Source organism: Thamnophis elegans, chromosome 11, assembly GCF_009769535.1.
Source record: "Thamnophis elegans isolate rThaEle1 chromosome 11, rThaEle1.pri, whole genome shotgun sequence".
NCBI classification, from domain to species: domain Eukaryota; kingdom Metazoa; phylum Chordata; class Lepidosauria; order Squamata; family Colubridae; genus Thamnophis; species Thamnophis elegans.
The window spans coordinates 31,252,386-31,273,148 of NC_045551.1; the positions used below are offsets into that span (position 1 = coordinate 31,252,386).

At 41.6% G+C, this 20,763-nt stretch overlaps 1 protein-coding gene across 1 annotated transcript in view; it reads left to right on the forward strand.

Moving 5' to 3' along the window:
• Positions 1-1,017: 1,017 nt before the first annotated feature.
• OCA2 (OCA2 melanosomal transmembrane protein) overlaps positions 1,018-20,763 on the forward strand; it is a 196,672-nt gene continuing 176,926 nt past the window's right edge. The window contains 1 exon segment of the mRNA XM_032226226.1: positions 1,018-1,268. Coding sequence (XP_032082117.1) covers positions 1,018-1,268 — 251 coding nt within the window.

The window sequence follows — 20,763 nt, forward strand, 5'->3', positions numbered from 1 at the left end:
GGACATGGGAAGGGCATCAGAAAGGAGAGGCAGAAATAGGACCAGAGACTCATGACTGCAATTTGGACTGGATTTCATGCCCTTGTAACCTCCAGATTAGACTACTATAATATGCTCTACATCAGGCTGCCCTTGAAGACCATTCAAAAGTTCCAACTGGTGCAGTATGTGGTTGCACAAGTAGTAAATGATACCAGATATATGGCACATATAACACCATTTCTGTGTGACCTGCTCTGGTTACTGGTGTGTACAATTCAAGATACAATTTAAGGTGCTGGTGATTACTTATAGAGCCTTACATGGCTTAGGACTAGGGTACCTGAGGAATTGCCTTTTTTTCAAGAGTCTCTACCCATTCAACTAGGTGTAGTAGAAGTCCGTCTTTTTCCACACTGCCCCCTGTGTTATGGACATCTTCCCTTCAGAGATTAGAATGTTCCCAGCCCTCTTAGTTTTGTGTAAGGTCTTAAAACCCTGGCTATGTTCCTGGGGCACCACATGTGCCAATGGCCCCGTTTTCTGCCCATATTACTAACTGACCAAATATTTTGCTCTTGTGCAAAATGTTTTTACTGCTTTTTACTGGTTTTAATGCTTTAAAATGATTTTTAAATTTGTAATTGTAATATGTTTCCTGAATTATAAGCTTGACTGAGATGGATAGCAAGAGAAATGGAATAAATAAAGTGTATGGCTTACCAGTTTACATAAAAAAATATAGTACATAAAAATGGAAGCTCCAATGATTCATAAAAACATAAAAACAGTTCTTAATATATACCTGTTGTGCAGTTTATTAAATTAACTAAAGATATTACCAATGGAGTATTATTAAAATAATACTTTGAATCACAAGAAAACCCAAGAATGACCAAACCCGCAGTTGTACTGATACTTTTATGGCAAATGGCAAAACACATTGAATCAGCAGAGAAGAGATGAAAATGAGTGTTTAATTTAGTCTATATCCTTTTTTTTTAGAGAAGAGAACACAATTCATCTGGTACCAGAACTATGTACCTGGACAATAAAGATGATGGTGCAATCACCAGAAACATAGATATGGAATTGGACACCCACCACATGGATCTGCTTGGAGATGGAGCAAGAGAGCCAATTTCTTACAATGTCAGCAAACTGAAGCTCTTGAAGGAGTTCATGATTGGTCAGGGAGCATCACATCAACCCTATCCAAGAATTGCACAAGAGCCAGACCAGTGTATTACTTTGGGGAAAGATTTCAATCCTCTCACTATGCAACCCAGGTAAGAAACCCAAGAGGGAACTACATATATTCTTTTCCTTCTGATGGATTTGTTCATTGGCTCAGGAATCCATATGTGTTTTATTTAATACCTTCCTACAATTAATAGGAACTGTGGGGGAAAAAGCTTAGCTGAGGAACCAAAACAGGCAATTGCTGCAAAGGGACAGACTCTCAGCAGGTTTCAGAACTAACACATGGTTTTATAGCAGCTCTGTGAGCTATTTTTTTTCTGCCTCTATTTTCAAGGATCTTTTTGTCTTCCTTGGCTTTGTATTTAAACAAAACAGTCATATGACACACAAAAAACCCTTTATGCAAATAAAATAATGCTAAAATTGTCAAATCAAAAGTTTACAGGACCCAGTTCTGTAATTATGGGTGATTGTTCAGGTGATTAAGTTAAGGCATGAAGCTGCAGTTATGATAGTAATAATGGTGTTTGTTTATTATTCATTTCATTAGCAGGGTGATGAGTGTGTAAAAATAATTTGATGCTATCAAAATGAGACACACAAATACCAGAATATCCCAAAAGCCATTTTGCTTTTGCTTTTTCTATCTTTACCAGGTTTTGTTTGTTTAATTGTATTAGTTTCAGGTGCATACAGCACCTTTTGAATGATTTCTTGAGAGTTGATTCTTCTAGAAGTTTCAGAAAGTGGCAGCAGAAAAGACTATCTTTGACTATTGCTAAATATAACTCCCATCAACTCTTCCTTACATGACTAACAGTGAATGATTCTGGAAGTTGAGCAATATTAATATGTTCATTTCTAGGCCATTCAGTACATAATATTCCCTTTCTGCCATTTTATCTTATCAAACATGCAGTGAAATAGATGTGGGCTAAGGCTCCCCCCAATCCCATGAGTTGCATGGCTAAGTAAAAGGTTTAAACCTGTACATTTTTAGTCCATGCAATCTTTGCTGACTACTTCATATTGGCTCAATGTTACATTATGCATAAGGTGACCAGATTTTCAGATTGATAAAGAGGGACACCTTTGACCCGGGGGGGGGGGGGGGTTTGATTAAAAATTTTATACGGAGCAACAAAATTTTCATACAACGCAAAAATAGTATTGTAATATTTTTTTATTTCAACATAACTACAATTTACAAATATAAATTGTAACTGTTGCCAAACATCAAAATTTTGATTGTGTGACCATGAGGATGCTGCAACGGTCGCTAAGTGTGAAAATGGTTGCTAAGTGCGAAAAATGGTCATCAGTCACTTTTTTCAATGCCATTGTAACTTTGGTCACTATACCACCTTTCTTGCCACAGTTCTTAAGTGAATAACTGCAGCTGGCATTTTGTATTTTGGATAGAATCTTTTTTTAAATAGTCTAAGACAATTTAAAAAAATAATCCACACAGAATAAATTGAAATAAAACATTTTAAACTATTCCACACAGAATAAATTGAAGTAAAACTATTTTAAAAAATTCTATGCACAATATATTTCAAAGTATTGTGCATAGAATTTTTCAAAATGGTTTCACTTCAATTTATTTTGGATAGAATCTTTTTTTAAATAGTCTAAAACAATTAAAAAATGAATCCACACAGAATAAAACTATTTTAAAAAATCCTATGCACAATAAATAAAATATTATTTTAAAATACATTAAAAAAATAAAGAAAAAAACCCAGCTCACTTACCAGCAGGCAGGCGCTCCAAGTCAATCCAGAATGATGTAGATGTAATACAAAGAACTGAGCAAACTAAAATGGTGAAATTAGTCCCAGGGAAATATTTTTCAAAGAAAAATATTTCACCATTTTTCTCACACGAGCCGACCTCCAACCTCCGGAAAATCCAGGAAGGAACACTCGCTACCTCTCTAGCAAAGTATTTCCTGGAGCTCTATGGTACTGGGTCATCTTTTCTTATAAAAGAAGGTAAAAGGGATGGGGGTGGGAGGGGGGTTCCATTTTCTTGCTTTAACGTTTTAATATCTTCAATGAAAGTACTGAGACAGAGAGAGAGAGGTTAGACAGAGTGTCTTTTGTCTTGCCCCGGTTAGGATTTCTTAAGCAAATCCACTGGGCTTTCAACATGAAGCCAGAAAATTGGGACTTTTTAAAAACGGCCCGGGACATGGGACAAATTGTTAGAAATCATGACTGTCTCGCCAAAATCAGGACATCTGGTCACCTTAATTATGCAAAAACATGATATAGTATCAGAGGTGGTATTCAGCCAGTTCTGACCAGTTCTAGTGAACCGATAGTGGAAATTTTGAGTAGTTCGGAGAACCAGCAAATACCACCTCTGACTGGCCCCGCCCCCATCTATTCGATGCTTCCCGAGTCCCAGCTCGGTCTGGGTCGTCTTCTGTTGCCCTGCACAGGAGAATGGAGCTGGAAAGCAGGTTAGTGGGGTGGGGAGGGAATGGGAATTTTACAATATCCTTGCCCTGGAGTGGGGTGGAAATGGAGATTTTGCAGTACCTTTGCCCTGAACTGGGAAGGGAATGGGGATTTTACAGTATCCTTCCCCTGTCACGCTCACCAAACCATGCCCACCAAGCCATGCCTACCAAGCCACGGCACACCCACAGAACCAGTAGTAAATTTTTTCGAATTCCACCACTGTTTAATAGTATGTATGTCTGTTAGAATAGTATAGTATGATAGTGTGTTAATGCAGAATCTTATGTATTTTAAAAGCATGTAGGAAAACATGCAATTTTTACAACAATTGTAGAATTAATACTGTACTTTTTTATAGGGTTCTTTTATTAGCTATTGTTGCACACCATTTCCCCTACTTTTTCTTTTGTTTGGTGCTTACCTGGGAAGAAATGCATTATAGAAATACAGTGAAATTTGTCCTCAGTGTAGAAGAAAGATGTAGTGAGACCTCTGTAGTGAGGTCTTGATTTATCATGACACTAATGGGGCAAAGGACCATCTCAGCTGGCTTCTTAACAGCATTCGATGGAAGGGATAAGTTACCTGCTGCAGGAGATATAAAATATATTATAAACAAAGAGGGATCCTGATTTAGATCAAACCACTGCAGGTGTAAACTAGCATGATGAATATGTTTCCAGGCAGACAGTCTCCATTCAGTTCCTGAGTGATGTCTCAGTTAGGACTTTAGTTCCTGAGTCCTATGAATGTCACATACCTGCTGATATAAAACAATGTTCCTTGCTTTACATACAGAGTCAGATTAATAACACCAGACAAATAGCCTGATATGTGTATCTTTTATTCAGTGCATGATATACTTACTGGATTTACTCATACAAGATTTGGCCTTTGCTACTAGCTTGCAAGGCTTGAAAGGAGTGGAGTGATGCAATAAATTCATTTGTCTGGTGACAGAGTTAAATCCAATGCTAAACAGAATGTGCTTCTTCAGATACTAGTTTACCCCTTTCATTCAGTAATCAATAAACAATTTATGTAGTATCTTTTTGTAACAAGAAAAACAGGAACAGAGCTTATGCTTAGGAAGCCACTAAGATAATATCCTGTGGGGAGATACTCTACCTGCAACTTCCATAGCATCAATATCTCTTGTTATAGTTGCTATGGGGACGTGTTTATTTCTGTTGTATTTTCCATTTTCCTTATTGATGTTTAAAATTTAAAGATAGTACTCATGAAGTCAAGGAGAAACATCCTTTTACTAATAAGCTCAGATATCTAAGTTGGCAAAGTACAATTTCATAAACCTGAACCAAGAGAACAAACTGTTCATTCCTGATCTGTTTGTTGTGATAGACATAAATGATGCAAACTGTTTTGAATGGAAAATGCTTTCACTCATTCAAAGTGACTGTCACTGAGGATAACTTTTCCCAACCTGTACAGGCTACCTCTGGAATTCCAACATGCATGGTCAATACTGGCTGAGGATTCTGGGAACTATAACCGTAACTCTTTTAAGAATGGATTGGATAACCACTTGTCTGAAATGGTATACAGTTTCCTGCTTGAGCAGGGGATTGGACTAGAACTCCAAGGACCATTCTAACTCTTATTCTGTGGGAACAGATTTTTTAAAAGAAATCTTCCTTTCCTTAATGATCAGAATTCATTCAAAGTTAAGAATATTCAAAACCACCATCATTACACAATTATCACTTTTATCTCAGCCAGTGGTAGCTTGCATTATGATTGTTATTTGTGCTAGTAATATTAAGGCAGGTTGAATAGGGATGTACCAGGTCACAGATACAGATTACAGATTCACAAAGCCTCCTCCTCCTCTTCCTCTTCCTCTTCCTCCTCTTCCTCCTCCTCCTCCTCCTCCTCCTCCTCCTCCTCCTCCTCCTCCTCCTCCTCCTCCTCCTCCTCTCCTTCTCCTTCACCTTCATGTTCTTCATGCAGTTTAGCTCTTGCAGGTGGTAAAAGCTAGAATGGGCTGGATTTGAGGAATGGAAAGCTGCATGATCCTAAAATATCAGATAGGAATGGAGCAGGAGAGAAGCAGAATTGTACTGAAGGAAAGAAGTTTTCTAGAACTTCTCGGTCAGGAAGTAACCTATACTTTCTGTTCTGGCCCCCCTCCGTCCGGTAATGAACGCAGACACAGGTTTAGCTGTTTGCCACTCTTTATTCACAGCGATTATAATCCTGTTGGCTGAAAGCCCAGACACGACTCACTGGCAAGACGTTGGCAGCAACCCAGACTCCAACAGACATGGGAACACAATGCAGACCAGACAAGGAGTTCTCCAGATTAGTACGAACAGTTGTGTCCTGCAAAAGGACTCCTCCCAAAGTCTCTTCTTATATACTCTTTTGGGTGGCCACAACCACCTGGGCTTGATTATCTCTTATGAGTCTGTCTCCGTAACTGCTGACTCTGTTTCTCTGCCCTCCGTTGGCTGGCGTCAGGGACAAACTCCCTTTGATCTTCCCCACTGCTCCATGCCCCAGGCACCTCCTAGTGGCCAACCAGCCTCTCTGATCTCTGCTCTGAGTCTGAACCCTGCCCAGGGCCCTCCACATCTTCCATAGCAGACTCATAGAGTTCCTCGCTATCGGAGTCCATCAGCAGCTCCAACGGCTCCTGCTGGGCCACAACAATTTTCTATACACACTTATTTATTTATTCTCCAAATATTCATATTGGACGTGAAATTGGAGTCTTGCAACCTCTTAATGAATGTTCTGAACAGAATATGCAGGACTCCAATCAAATATTTCTGGCCTTGCTTGATGGAAACACATAGGAAGCCTTTGTCTGGATTAGAATTGGGAATTGGATATGTCTACTTTAATGAAAAATAAAATGACTAGGGATGACATAGCAGTGTTCCAATATTTGCGGGACTGCCACAAAGAAGAGGGATCAACCTATTCTCCAAAGCACCTGAAGGCAGGACAAGAAACAAAGGATGGAAACTAATCAAGGAGAGAAGCAACCTGGATTTAAGGAGAAATTTCCTGGCAGTAAGAACAACCAGAGGAACAATTTGCCTCCAGAAGTTGTGGGTACTCCATCACTAGAGGTTTTTAAAGAAGAGATTGGACAGCCATTTGTCTGGAATGGTATAGGTTCCTGCTTGAGCAGGGGTTTGGACTAGAAGATCTCCAAGGTCCCTTCCAGTGGTGGGATTCAGCCAGTTCGCACCAGTCCGGGAGAACCGGTTGTTAACTTTCTGAGCAGTTTGGTGAACTGGTTGTTGAAAGACATCATTAGGGCAGAGAACCGGTTGTTAAATTATTTGAATCCCACCACTGGTTCCTTCCAACTATGATATTCTGTTATTCAGAATAAAAAAAAGTGCTTTAAAGGCTGATGTAGGAATATAAGATAAATTATATAGATCATCTTATGCCCAATCTCATTATTGCTATTTAGTTGATAAAACTCCCTCAATTCCTACATATTATGATTTTGGTTAAAAATAGTCTGGAGTATGCAGGAGTAACATTCCTCCTAAAATATCTGGAGAACATTGACTTGAGGATGAAGGTTTGTTCTCCAAGCTTGTAGGTTGTTTTCTGAACATTTCATTACCAGGCTAGGTAACATCTTCAGTGGAGTTTAGGGTATGTCAGTGTCAGTGTTTTTCTGTTTATAAGGGCTTCAGGTGTGGGTGTCAATGAGGGTCTTGTGATAGGTCAGATGTGAGTCATCAGTGATGGGGAAGTTACATCAGGTGATGTCATTGGAAGGTAAAGTGCTGGTTGGGGGGTGTAGTATGGGTTGGTTGAGGGTGGTACTGTCTCTGTTTGACTGTGTGTTGATTTAGATTCTGAGGAGTTCGTAAGATGGTTGTAAGTCAATGTGTCTGTTGATGGAATTGCTTGTGGAGTGCCAGGCTTCGATTAACTCACGAGCTTGGCGAGTGGTAGCGTAGCCGATGAACATTGACTTGGACAATACATATTTGGAGACTTAGAGCATACCTGCATTTAGCAATGTAAGCTGCTCCTATCCTGTGTTCATGCCAGCTTCACCCTGAGCTCATAAGCCAGTTTAAGAAAATCCTGTGAACCAAAAAACCTTGGCAGCAGTTTGCAAGATTTTCAGTCTAGCTACCACATTCTGTTTTTGGATAATTCCCTGCTGCAGTGTTTTCTCACTTTTTTGTTCAATGAAAACAACAGCCAATGTCCTTCCTGTTGGTGGGTATTCCTGTATGTATGTATGTGTGTGTGTGTGTGTGTGTGTGTGTGTGTGTGTGTATGTATGTATTTGTGTGTATGTCAGAGGTGGGTTCCTACCAGTTCGCACCTATTTGGTAGAACCGGTTCGTCAAATCTACCAAACCGGTTAGAAGAGGTTCCACCAGTGGACCCGGAAAGCAGGCCACACCTACAGAAGAGGCTCCAAAATTTTTTGAAACCCACCACTGGTCCTTGGATATGATTATTCTACACTATCATATTTCTCATATTTATAAAACTCAGTGCCTCTGTGAAAGGTAAGGATGACTACTGCGTTTGTGGTGCAATCAGAACATTGCATGTGTTGAAGTTGTTTTAATGCAAACCAAAGATGCCTTTTAAAAAACACGTTTACATCGTATTCTTATGCATGCCAGTGCTGTGCGTGAGGTAATTTAAGGTGGTTCTGACAAGTGTTGTTGGCATCTTCATATCCAGTCACATGGGTGGCAAGCCACTCCCACAAAGGAGGCCACACCCACAGAGTAGGTTCGAACAATTTTTGAAACCCACCAATGGTGTATGTGTGTGTGTGTGTATGTATGTACGTACATACATACATACATACATACATACATACATACATACATACACAGACACTTTTATGCACACCCATCCACCTGCTTACAGTATTAAATTAAAGGTAGTATGATAGTTAAGATCTTTGTTTTATTAGATAATTTAATTTTGAATGCTCCAGCTTCAAGTTTTTGTTTAAAAACTGAATCTCCACAGGGATATACTGTAAATACATATTTAGAAAAAGATATTGTTACATATATAAATATTTTGCTCTATCCTAACTTTTTTAGTTTACTGTAGGAATTTTTAATATTTTCATATTTTCCCATTTTTTATTTTACATAATATAATGTGTAAGTGTTAATTTTCTTCACTTTATTTTTATAAATATAATACATTAACTCTCCATTCTAAACTATACTTTTATTTTATAATATTACTATTGTTAAATCGTTAAATTGATACCTATTTTTTAATACAATATGATTAACTTTAAAAATGCTAGTTGCAATGTTTTTTGAAGTTTAAATTCTAAAAATAAAACAAAAATCTTTGCATTAAGGCCTAGAGAACCCTGTTGATTGAAAACTTTTCCCCAAACTAATTTACAATTTTTTTTCTGGAGTAGGAACCATTTGCCCTCTGTTTTTGGTTTAAGCAAATCTAGAATTTTACCATTGTACCATTTCTCCAGTTACCTGAACTAAAAGGATTTCTCATCTCGATTTCCAGATAGCATATAACAGTGATGATGAACCGATGGCATGAGTGCCAGAGGTGGCATGCAGAGCTCTCTCTGTGGGCATGGGCACTGTCGCCAACTGGTCTTCATGGGCGCCGGAGCATCCAAAAATGGCCTGAAAACAGCCAAAAAACCACCCAAAAGGCTGTTTGCCATGCCATTTCTAGGCTGGTTTTAGGGCCATTTTCTCGCAGGTTTTGGGGCAGTTTTTTGAACCATTTTAGGCCCTGAAAAACAACCCCAAAACAGCCTGAAAATGGCCTGAAAAATGACCCAAAACAACACCATTTGTCGGGTCCTTTTCAGACTATTTTTGGACTGTTTTTCAGGCCAAAAATGGTCTGAAAAAATGAGCCAAAATGGCTTAAAAATGGCCTGAAAAAAAAGCTTGAAAACAGCACAGAAAACAGCCTAAAAACAGCACAGAAAATGCCCCCAAACCAGGCAAGTGCGTGCCGGCCAGCTGGTCTTGGGTTTTCGGTTCTCCAGTGTGCACACATACACACGCATGCACATGCGTTCTAGTAGGGGCACTCAGTGCTGAAAAAGTTCGCCATCACTTGCATATAGCAATAGCAGTTAGACTTATATACCGCTTCATAGTGCTTTTACAGCCCTCTCTAAGCGGCTTACAGAGTCAGCATATTTTCCCCAACCATCTGGGTTCTCATTTCACCCACCTCAGAAGGCTGGAAGGCTGAGTCAACCTTGAGCTGTGAGATTTGAACTGCCGAACTGCAGATAGCAATCAGGTAGCTGTAGTCTGCAGTGCTGCACTCTAACCACTGGACCACCCTGGTTCAATATCCTTATGCGGTAAGGGTAAAGAAATCCTTTATTAATGAAACCTATTAGAAACCTATTGGTTTGACTGAAAGGATAGTCTTTCCTCTGAAAAGGCTGAACCGAAGTGCTCTGAGCCAGATGGAGAAGAGGATTCAAGGCAACATAAAGTAGAAAAGAGTTATCTGGAAGTAGAGCAGCAAAAAGGGAAAGGACCTTGCTACTCAGTCTTGATGAGGAATCAAGATTTAAGTGTGGCTTTGATCTTACTAAATGAGATCAATCCACTTGTCACATTGATCATTTCTGGAACATCAAATGATGATGATGTCAAAAGATGGATAATCTGGATACTATCATTACAATTGAATTCATGCACTTATCCATTCACTAGTATTTTGAGAATAGGTAATTTGTAATTTGTAATTTTAATAGATTTGTATGCTGCCCAATCCCGAAGGACTCCGGGCGGCTTACATAAAAGCAATTAAAATATTAAAAAGATTAAAAAACACAGAACAATACAATTTAAAACAGAAAAACGCAACATGTACACAGTTATAATGGGGCTGAAGTTCAGTCAAGCTCAACAGCCCCAGGCCTGCCGGAACAGCCAGGTCTTAACAGACTTATGGAAGGCCAGGAGAATGGGGAGGGTCCGGATCTCAGGGATAGCTCGTTCCAGAGGGCCGGGGCAGCAACAGAGAAGGCTCCCCCCTGGGGAGCCACCAGATGACATTGTGTGGCTGACGGTACCCGGAGAAGGCCCGCCCTGTGCATTCTTATTGGCCGCTGGGAGGTATGTTGCAGGAGGTGGTCGCGGAGATATCCAGGTCCTAGGCCATGTAGGGCTTTATAGGTAATAACCAGCACCTTGAAGCATGTCCGGAGACTGATGGGAAGCCAGTGCAGCTCACGGAGGATAGGTGTAACATGGGTGTATCTAGGTACACCCAGTATCGTTCGCGCGGCTGCATTCTGGACCAGTTGTAGTCTCCGAACACTCTTCAGGGGCAGCCCCATGTAGAACGCGTTACAGTAGTCGAGCCTTGAGGTGATGAGGGCATGAGTGATCATTTGGAGTGCCTCCCGGTCCAGGTAGGGCCGCAACTGGTGCACCAGTTGAACCTGTGCAAAAGCTCCCCTGGTCACAGCTGACAGGTGATGTTCTAATGTCAGCTGTGGATCCAGGAGAACACCCAAGTTGCGGGGCCTCTCTGAGGGGTGTAAGATTTCACCCCCCAGGATTAAAGGTGGAATATCTGGACTATTTTGGGGGGCAACATCCAAAGCCACTCAGTCTTGTCAGAGTTGAGCGCAAGCTTGTTCATTCCCATCCAGACCCTTACAGCTTCCAGGCACTGGCACATTACTTCCACCGCTTCACTGAGTTGGCACGGGGCGGACAGATACAGCTGGGTATCGTCCGCATACTGGTGGTATTTAATCCCGTACCTACGGATGATCTCACCCAGCGGCTTCATGTAGATGTTAAATAGGAGGGGGGACAGGACCGAACCCTGCGGCACCCCATATTTAAGGGGCCTAGGGGTCGACCTCTGTCCTCCGACCAACACCGACTGCGACCTGCCAGAGAGTTAGGAGGAGAATCACCGCAAAACGGTGCCTCCCATTCCCACCGCTTCTAGCCGTCGCAGAAGGATACCATGGTCGATGGTATCGAAGGCCGCTGAGAGGTCAAGAAGCACCAGCATAGAGGAATGCCCTCTATCCCTGGCTCACCAGAGATCATCGGTCAGTGCGACCAAAGCGGTTTCGGTGCAGTAACCAGGCCTGAAACCAGACTGAAAGGGATCTAGATAATCCACTTCATCCAAGGTCTGCTGGAGTTGAGAAGCCACCACCTTCTCAACAACCTTCCCTAAAAATGGGAGGTTGGAGACTGGATGGTAGTTTTTAAGAATGGCCAGATCCAGAGCAGACTTCTTGAGGAGGGGTCTCACCACTGCCTCCTTCAGAGGCTGCGGGAAGGACCCCTCTTGAAGCGAGGTGTTTATAATCCACTGGATCCAGCCCCTAGTCACCTTTCTGCTGGTCGAAACCAACTAGGAGGGACAACGGTTCAGTAGACAGGTGGCGGTACTCATCGATCCAATGGCCTTGTCCACTTCCTCAGGAGTGGCAAGCTGGAACTCACTCCACAAAGTTTGCTCAAGACTCTCCCTCAGCATCTCTGCTGGCACTGTCCAAGTGGAGTCAAGGTCCATCCGAATCTGAGAGATTTTATCCGACAGAAACTGAACAAATTCCTCTGCTCTTCCCTGTAAGGGTTCACCCGTATCTCTCACTTTCAGGAGGGAGCAGGTTATCCTAAATAGGGCAGCCGGGCGAGATTCTGCGGACGCAATAAGGGCAAAAAAATGTGCACATTTTGCCGCCCGTATCGCCACTAGATAAGACCTAATAAAGGTTCTTAGCAGTGTTCGGTCCAATTCGGAGTTACTAGCCCTCCACCGTCACTCTAGGCGTCTCTTTTGGCGCTTCATCTCCCGGAGTTCCTCGGTAAACCAAGGCGCCCTCCTGGATCCACTGCTGTGGAGAGGCTGCAAAGGCGCAATCCGATCTAAAGCCCTAGTCACCGCGGTATTCCAGGCAGCGACCAAGGACTCAGTCGAATTGTGGGCAAGGGAGTCAGGTATCTCCCCAAGCTCCGTCTGAAATCCCAAAGGGTCCATCAGGTGCCTGGGGCGAAACCATTTAATCGGCTCCACCTCCCTGCGGTGGGGGAGTAGCTTCCAAAAATCAAGCCTCAGCAGGAAGTGATCTGTCCATGACAAGGGCGAGATCTCAATCCGCTTTAATTCCAGATCATGTCTCCACTGCTCTGAGAGAAACACAAGGTCAAGTGTGTGTCCTGCCATATTAGTCGGACCCTGAATTACTTGGGTCAAGTCCATGGTTGCCATGGAAGCCATGAACTCCTGGGCCCCATCAGAGCGTTCGCCAAGAGATGGCAGGTTGAAATCCCCCAGTACTATAAGTCTGGGGAATTCAACCGCCAGTCCGGCTACTGACTCTAGGAACGCAGGCAGGGCTGTTGTGACACAGCTGGGAGGTAGGTACATCAACAATAAGCCCACTTGACCCCCAAGGTCCAACCTTACAAGGAGGGACTCACATCTGACAATCTCTGGAGCAGGGAGCCTGCGAGGCATCAATGACTCTCCCGGATTATAACAGCGACTCCTCCACCCCTTCCCTGGTGTCATGGCTGGTGCAGCACCTGAAACCCTTCTGGGCACATTTCTGAGAGGGGGACTCCTCCCTCATGGCCCAGCCAGGTTTCAGTAATACATGCCAGGTCTGCCCCCACATCTAATAGTAAGTCCCGGACGAGGGGAGCTTTATGGACCACAGACCTGGCATTCAGCAGCAGCAGCAGCCTGAGATCAGGGCCCTGGTTTCCCATGTCACCTGGTTCCCGAGTTGAGTTATCAGGGCCGGAACGAGGGATTGCTGTGACGTAGCGAACTCTCCTTCCCCGGTAATGGCTAGCCCTAAAGCTCCTGTCATACCCTGCCCCTCCCAGTCATAACCCTAATGCTCCAGCCCGCCCCCATGCCCGTAGATCCCCTTCCATCTCCCACGGCCCCCGTTCTACTTGGCAGGCCATTCAATCCAGGCATTCTGGGATGAGAGGCGAGTCTGGGCCCCCATCCACTTCTGCTACTGCACTCAGTGGAGGTGGCTCCAGGCCGCGCTCTCTATCCCCTCATACGTACCAATCAGGCATTCTCCACATACATACCCCACTACAGATTAAAAGAATACAACAGTACAATAAAAAATTACACTAATTTAAAAGAATGTGGAATCATTCACTCACAGGCATACACATACACTCTACATACAGAAAAGAGGGGGGGTTGTGCAGATATTAAAATTGGTATTAGTGTTGTGCAAGTAGGATTGTTCGTTCACGGGGCGGAGACGCAAACATTGGATCAGTGGTAGGGGAATATAGAAGAAGTCGTTCGTCTTCTTTCCTAGATAGTGTGGCAAAGGGGGAGAGAAATCTGGATGGTTGAAATGGTGTCTCTAGAGTAGTAGTAGGCGGCAGTAGTTGTGACAGGGAAACAGGGTCGTAAGTCTGGGAGTCCAGGGGTCCAGAGTCTGTAGGCAATCCGAGGTCCATAAACAGGAAGAACCAGATGGTAGAGATAATAAGGAGAAAAAGGCCCCACAGCCACAAAAAGGGCGAAGGAGAGGCCGCAGCGCAGAGAGAGTCCGGTTGAGTGGAGGGGGTGTGTGCCCGCAGGGGCCATGGTGATGATAAGCACAGTCACATGCCCACCCTCGTCCAGCACCATACGGATCAGCTACCCCACTCCTTGAAGACAAGCAGCAAACTGACACCCCTCCGAAAGATCCAGGGGCTCTCCCAGTCGCAGAAAGCAAGGACGAAGGTCGCCAGGACTGCCATAAGCCAAAGCACGATGAAAACAGAAGGAAGGGGGGGGGGCTGGGAGGGCCGTGATGGCAGCAGCAAGGCCAGCCACCCGATCTCAGTTGGCCACATTTGAACCAGCCATCCCCTCGCTAGCAGTTCATACGGTCCCAGAAGCTCTCCCAGGTTTCCTCAGTCCGCAAATAAAAGTCAAAAGAAGCACCAGCGTTGTTGGAAATCATCGGGGCGGGGCCGTTAGTGCGGCACCACCATTTCTGCCGCCCGATAGAGAAAAGCCAGAGAAGAAGCCACTATAGCAGCAATAACAACAATACGAGCTAGAAATACGCCAGGGAGCCAGCCACGAATGGCGACTCCCCAACTGATCGCCCAGTCGGGTCCCCAAAGGTCATGCCCTACCATTTTAAGCCCTTTCTTGCAGGGTTTGCTGTTGAGAAATATGATGTTTTCGGCGTTTTTCCCATCCGCCCAGCCGGAGCAAGGAAGCTACCGGCCATTCCAGGCTCGCACATGCGCAGGTAATTTCTCATACTGGCCTTTTTCATATCACTCTTAATTTTCTAAACTAATTTGTTTTTTCCTAAAAGAAAAAGGAAGTTAGTAACAATTGCATGCAGTTAAAAAGAGGTTTGCAAAATATAGTAGGCATCAGGTTTCTGTTTATTTCAAAATAATTGAAGTCCATAACTGAAGAAAGAAGTGGAAGGAAGGAAGGACAGGATAATAACAGTAGCTCACATTGTTTTGCTTTTTAAAGAATAATGTCATATACTGCTGTAAAAATGTTTGCATGTGTGATTGGGCATTGGGGAAGGGAGCCTCATGGTATTATTGCTGAGAGTTTTTGGTGAATCAGTTCTGCAAATAGGTTCAATAAATAATTAAATAAATAAAAGGAAGCAAAGAATGATGCTAGCACAGTTTTTGAAAGGATCATGCAACTTTTTATTGTTATTTCCAATATATCCTTGTCTCTTACCGTCAACCAACCCACTCTCAATCTATATAATGCTTCTTGTTCCTTCAGAAGACCTGGTACTTTTGTCTTTCATGTGCCACAGAGTTGTTCAGAAGATGCCACTATTAGCAGATTGAAATGTACCTATCACATATGCTTCTTTTGCTTTCATTTCCTTTTCCCCTCTTCTTTGTGTGAAATAGCACTTCTCTTACTACTGAATATGATTGTTTTATGGTTGTGGAATGCTGAGATAAATTATAGAGTTTGATTGATACTAAGCCACTTTATGCATGAATTCTGTAGAAATAGCTGCCTCGCTCAGTTAAAGTCTGGATACTCAGATTATGTAAGTAAATATTCCAGAAATTTACTCCTCCCCTCTTTTCATATATAAGGAAAACTGTTATATTTATAGAATATAAAATATGCTTTATATAGTACAGAACCCCTAAAAAAGAGCTGTCAAATTTGTGGCCCATCGGCCAGATGAGTCATGTGCTAGCCATCCCAACGCCTGGTTAGCAAAGGGAAAAAAGTCGGGATACATCACGTGATGCTGTTGTGATGACGCGAGTTTGACACCTCTGCCCTAAAATAATATGTCATCTTAAATTAGTGTATTCTTTCCAAGTTCTTAAGATGATCACTTCACCCATTGTTGATAGTGTATATCTGTTTTTAATTTTTTTAAATAATTTTGCTTCCCATTTTCTTCACCTTCACTAGCAGATAGAGAAGTTAATGTTTTTAAGAATATAGGCAGCAACAATACCTCATGCAATCATAATGCTAACATGATATGAGCATCAATCCTCTTTAGGATTTTATTGACAACTGTTTCATTATGTAACATTCAGAATAAATACTATGAACCTGATTTTAATTATCATTAAGATTCATAATAGAACCAGGAAAGCCAAAATCGAGAGGGAGGGAAGGAAGTGAAATGAAAAAAAAAAGATTTTTCTTCACTTGTTACTTGTATTGAGGTTAGCTTTATGATAGTATCTGATTTCATGTTGCTCAGCATCGGTAGATGTGATCAGAAGGGCTGTATTTTATGGATTTTCTCAATCTCTCTTAAAATGGAAGCTTTAAATACTGGCTGAGGGTATTGCTTTGCAATATAGAAAATGCATTAGCGTTGGTTTCCTACAAGTGCTGCATTATTTTTATTACAAGCAGTACACTGTTGATCTAAAAATAGTTGGGTTAAAAGCCTGCTGACGTTTGACCAAATAAGCTGTGCTAATTAAAAAGATTTATTTACTGTTCATATGCTTTGCCTGGAATCAATAAAGAAAAGGATGTATTTTTAAAAGAAATATTATGTTTGCTTATTTCCACTGCACTGAGGAATGCAATAGCCGTGCCCCAAATCTGATTAAATACAAATGGGAGGGGGATGACAAAAATAATAAATCCTGAAAGAAGGTTATTTCAACTCTATACAAGTTACAGAGAGGATTATATTCCAGATATATTGGGTTTTTTTCTATTTAACCTGAAAACCAAGCATTTCAGCATTCACAAAGCAAAAAAATGTATGAAATATTAACACACTATATGGATCAAGAATGATTCTTTTATACATGCATAAAAGTTTGTAAAGTACATATTTAATATATCCTGATTTATTTTGACAACGAACTTATTGTTCTGACCTAGGCTTCCCAAGAGCATGAAGCAAACTCCTGGTTCCAACAAAAGAATCCTTTTATTAATTTACTGTGAATTCTGCTCATTCACATCCAGCAAAGTCTTTCAAGGGAAGATTTACAGTCACAGACCTTATCTGGCTTGGAGATCTGACAGGCCGATATCTGCAAAAAACATGCCAAGGAGTCTTGGAGAGTCACAAACCAATTAAGGGAACTAATTGTCTCTTGCAAACTCCACTCCCCTTTCGCTCCTCTTTTATTTCCTCTGGGAGGGGCCATTCATCATCCATCTGCGGCCTTACTCCCAAGTCAACCCCTGTTGTCTAGCTGTTCCCTTCATCTGGCAACTCTGCGCATGAGCACACTGAGAACAGGCTCCAGCTGTTCGTCTGACTACTGATGTCTGACTCTGAAGGCAACTGATAACTAACATACAGCTCTGGCTCAGTGGCGTATTAACCATTAAGCAGATTAAGCACGTGCTTAGGACACCTGGCCCAAGGGGGTACCCACAAAGCTGAGAAAGAAAAAAACCCAGTGAAGATTGTACAGTGTGTACAAAGGAGGGGGGGGCACCAAGATTGTCAGTGCTTAGGGCACCAGTGAGCCTTAATCTGCCACTATTCTGGCCCCTCTCTGCCTCCAACACAGAGCCCTCATCAGAGCCTTCCCAGACCTCAGGACTGGCCCATGTTCCTCTCCAACCTCCTCACTGTCTGAATCTGTTGCCAGTTCTGCTGGCAGGCCACAACACTTATAACACTTTATGATAGAAATCAGGCAAAATTATTAGGAGTTCATGGGTATGGAAAAGTGGACCCTACTTTGTTCCCGTGCTTTCAGTTCCTCCAGTATGAAATGATGTTCCTTATAACAGAGATGAGTTACTTGTGCTCAGCTGTCTTTTTAAATGTACCCAATGGCATTTTGTTCCTTCAAACATTAGGTCTTCTGGCTGCTTCAAGGTGAACAACAGAATGACTGGTGGGGCAGGGAGTGTCAACCACAGGGTATAGAGAAACAGTGGTGCAACATTCTTTGAAAGATGTTATAGGGCATCCAAGACGGAAAGAGAGAAAATCCATCAGTTTGGCATATTCCAGTTGTTGCTTTGGAGAACAGAATCTTGTGGGTGTAAAAAAAAATTGGGAGCAGAAAACCTCCTTGTTTTTGCTGTCACATTTTATAACGCTGAATGCTTGCTTGGCTAACTTCCTTATTATTCTATAAATGAACCCCACACACTGGGGACCAATATCGTATTGAATCTATTTGGTGTTTAGTCTCTTTTTTAGCTGACTTCTTTAGCTGACTATTCAGGAGTTTTCAGATATTAATTAGATTTGTGTCACTGATGCTGGAGACATGACATTAAAGCAGTCACCGGTGATTTAGATCAACATCTTGTGGTTCTTCTGTGCATATTGTTGTTGGCATCAAATTGTTCCAGAAACTCTGTGTCTCACATTCAACTTTTAAATCCTTCTTTAAAGTTTTGCAAAGGAATTGCATACTTATGCATTTCAGCATATTCTAATATCTAGTGAGGCATTCCTCATAAATCTGGACTGCTGGCCCACATCAGCTCAGCTATGCAACATTTAACTCACCAAATCTTCTGCAAGGAATGGATGATGCTTGTCATGCACTTTTTGCTGACCCAAAGCAGAACAAGATACACAGGGGAGTTGTTTGTGTGTGTGTGTGTGTGTGTGTGCATATAGCTCTGTGATGATAGAATTGCTAGGCAATAGACATGTTGCAAAAAAAAAATACAGCATAGTCCTTATCTGTTCTATTTAAAATTGAGCACAAAGCACAGAATGCAGACTAAGTGGGAGATGTTAGAAAGGTCAGTGCTTTTCACAAACTAGAGCATCACAGTGGAGGGTTTTGCTTATGCCTCATATATTTTTAGAAATATGCTAATTCTCTGCAGTCATGCAGATCTACACAGAAATAAAGCTTAGCGATCAGATGGGTGCCTGTTTATTGATATACTCAGAAAATCTCCATTTTGGGCAGAGAAGATTCACTACACTTAGCCTCCAGGCAGCTAGATACAAATCAGTTTGCAATTGCCATTAATTTCCCAGAAAATGCCCATTCACTGATCAATTTTGCAATGCCAGTTTCATTTTCCTTTCTAAGCCTGGGACTTTCCCTAAATGAAAATCAGTCAATGTTTTGGGTTTGCCTATTGTATGAATCCAGACTTTGTGGTTTGTAAAGTATGATTACATGAAGTCTAAACCCAGCCTGTTTTGCTTATTTAAGAAATGGTAGCTAGATAAAATAATGAAGCGACACAAGGTATGAAGGCCCAGCATACATAACCTGGCCAAATACCATTTAACTTCAGTGAAATTTCCATATTGTCTACTCTCAGTTCATATATTGGTTTCAATTCCAGGGCTGCTTGAAGAGTTTAGGGTGGCTCAAAAAGATTTGAAAATGTTGTCTTGATTGTTTTCTTTTCACTAGTTCAGCTACCCTTGAATCCAACATGATTCCATCCTACAGCTTGCAATTGGACAGTGGTTCTCAATTTTTGGTCTGCGGCAATGTTCCCTCTAATTTTTTTTCAGTGTGAGCGGAAAAGTATAGTGTTTGAGCGGCACATTTTCATGCCTGAGCACCTGATTTTTTTTCACAGATGTCACCTAAGACAACAACGAAATCAGTGTTATTTGAAACTCAAAGTTATGTTTATTCAAGGTACCCACTTAATTAAAAGTGTTATATAATATCAGTATCACTTAACAACGGTCCTGCTTAGCAACCAAAATGTTGGCTCAGAAACTCTGGCATTGAAGCACGCAAGTCTTAAAGCTGTCAAGTTACAAGACCTTTTCACCCCTAACCCTTTAGGAAAAAAAACCCAGGGGTCTTCAAACCTGACAGCTTTAAGCCTTGCTGACTTCAACTCCCAGAATTCCTCCTCCAGTCATGTTGCAGCAACGTCATCTGCGTGGATCTGCTCCATCTTCGGTTTTTTTCACAGGAGGCAGGGCTGCCGCTGAAGATGCCAACAAGCCCCCACCGCCACTAGAATATGCATTTGTTTAGCATGACATAGAATAGTCTTTCAACCAGAAGTATGGAATAAAAAAGAGACTGATAAATATTAAAAAAAAAAAACCAAAAAGCAGCTATTTATTTGAGTTCTAGATAAACATTTAGTTCAGATTTAATAGTGTTTCAGAGATGTGGCTGTCAGCTATTTGTGTATGTATGTTATTATTATGGAAGGTTAGATGAGATTTCACCAACATTATTCACCCCTGATTAATGCATTCATTCTAATAATCGAGTCTGACTCTGAATTACAAATCTATGTCTGAAGAATCTGGGTTAAGTTTTGGATTGGAAATTTGGGGAACATGAAAGTTTATGCATAATTTTTGTAATTTTTTCATTGGGTCTTAATAATGATTTTATTCATTTGGGATTTTTTTCATAGGCTTAACACAGCTCTAATTTTGTCATTAGGAGCAATGTAACATTGGCCACTAATGTATTGTATACAGGTTGCCTTAGAAGGTAATACCTTTTGTATAGTAGGAACTTAAGATAGGCAGACTTCATACAGATAAACAATTGAGAAATATTGTTCTTTTTAAAAAGCAGTGTTAATTGCTGCACCTTTCTCATATTAAGTATATTAGCTCAAGTTCATGTTAGGAAAAACTTTCAGTCTTAAAGGTTTGGTGAGGTGAAATCCAAAAATTCTTTTAAAGAATTTAAAT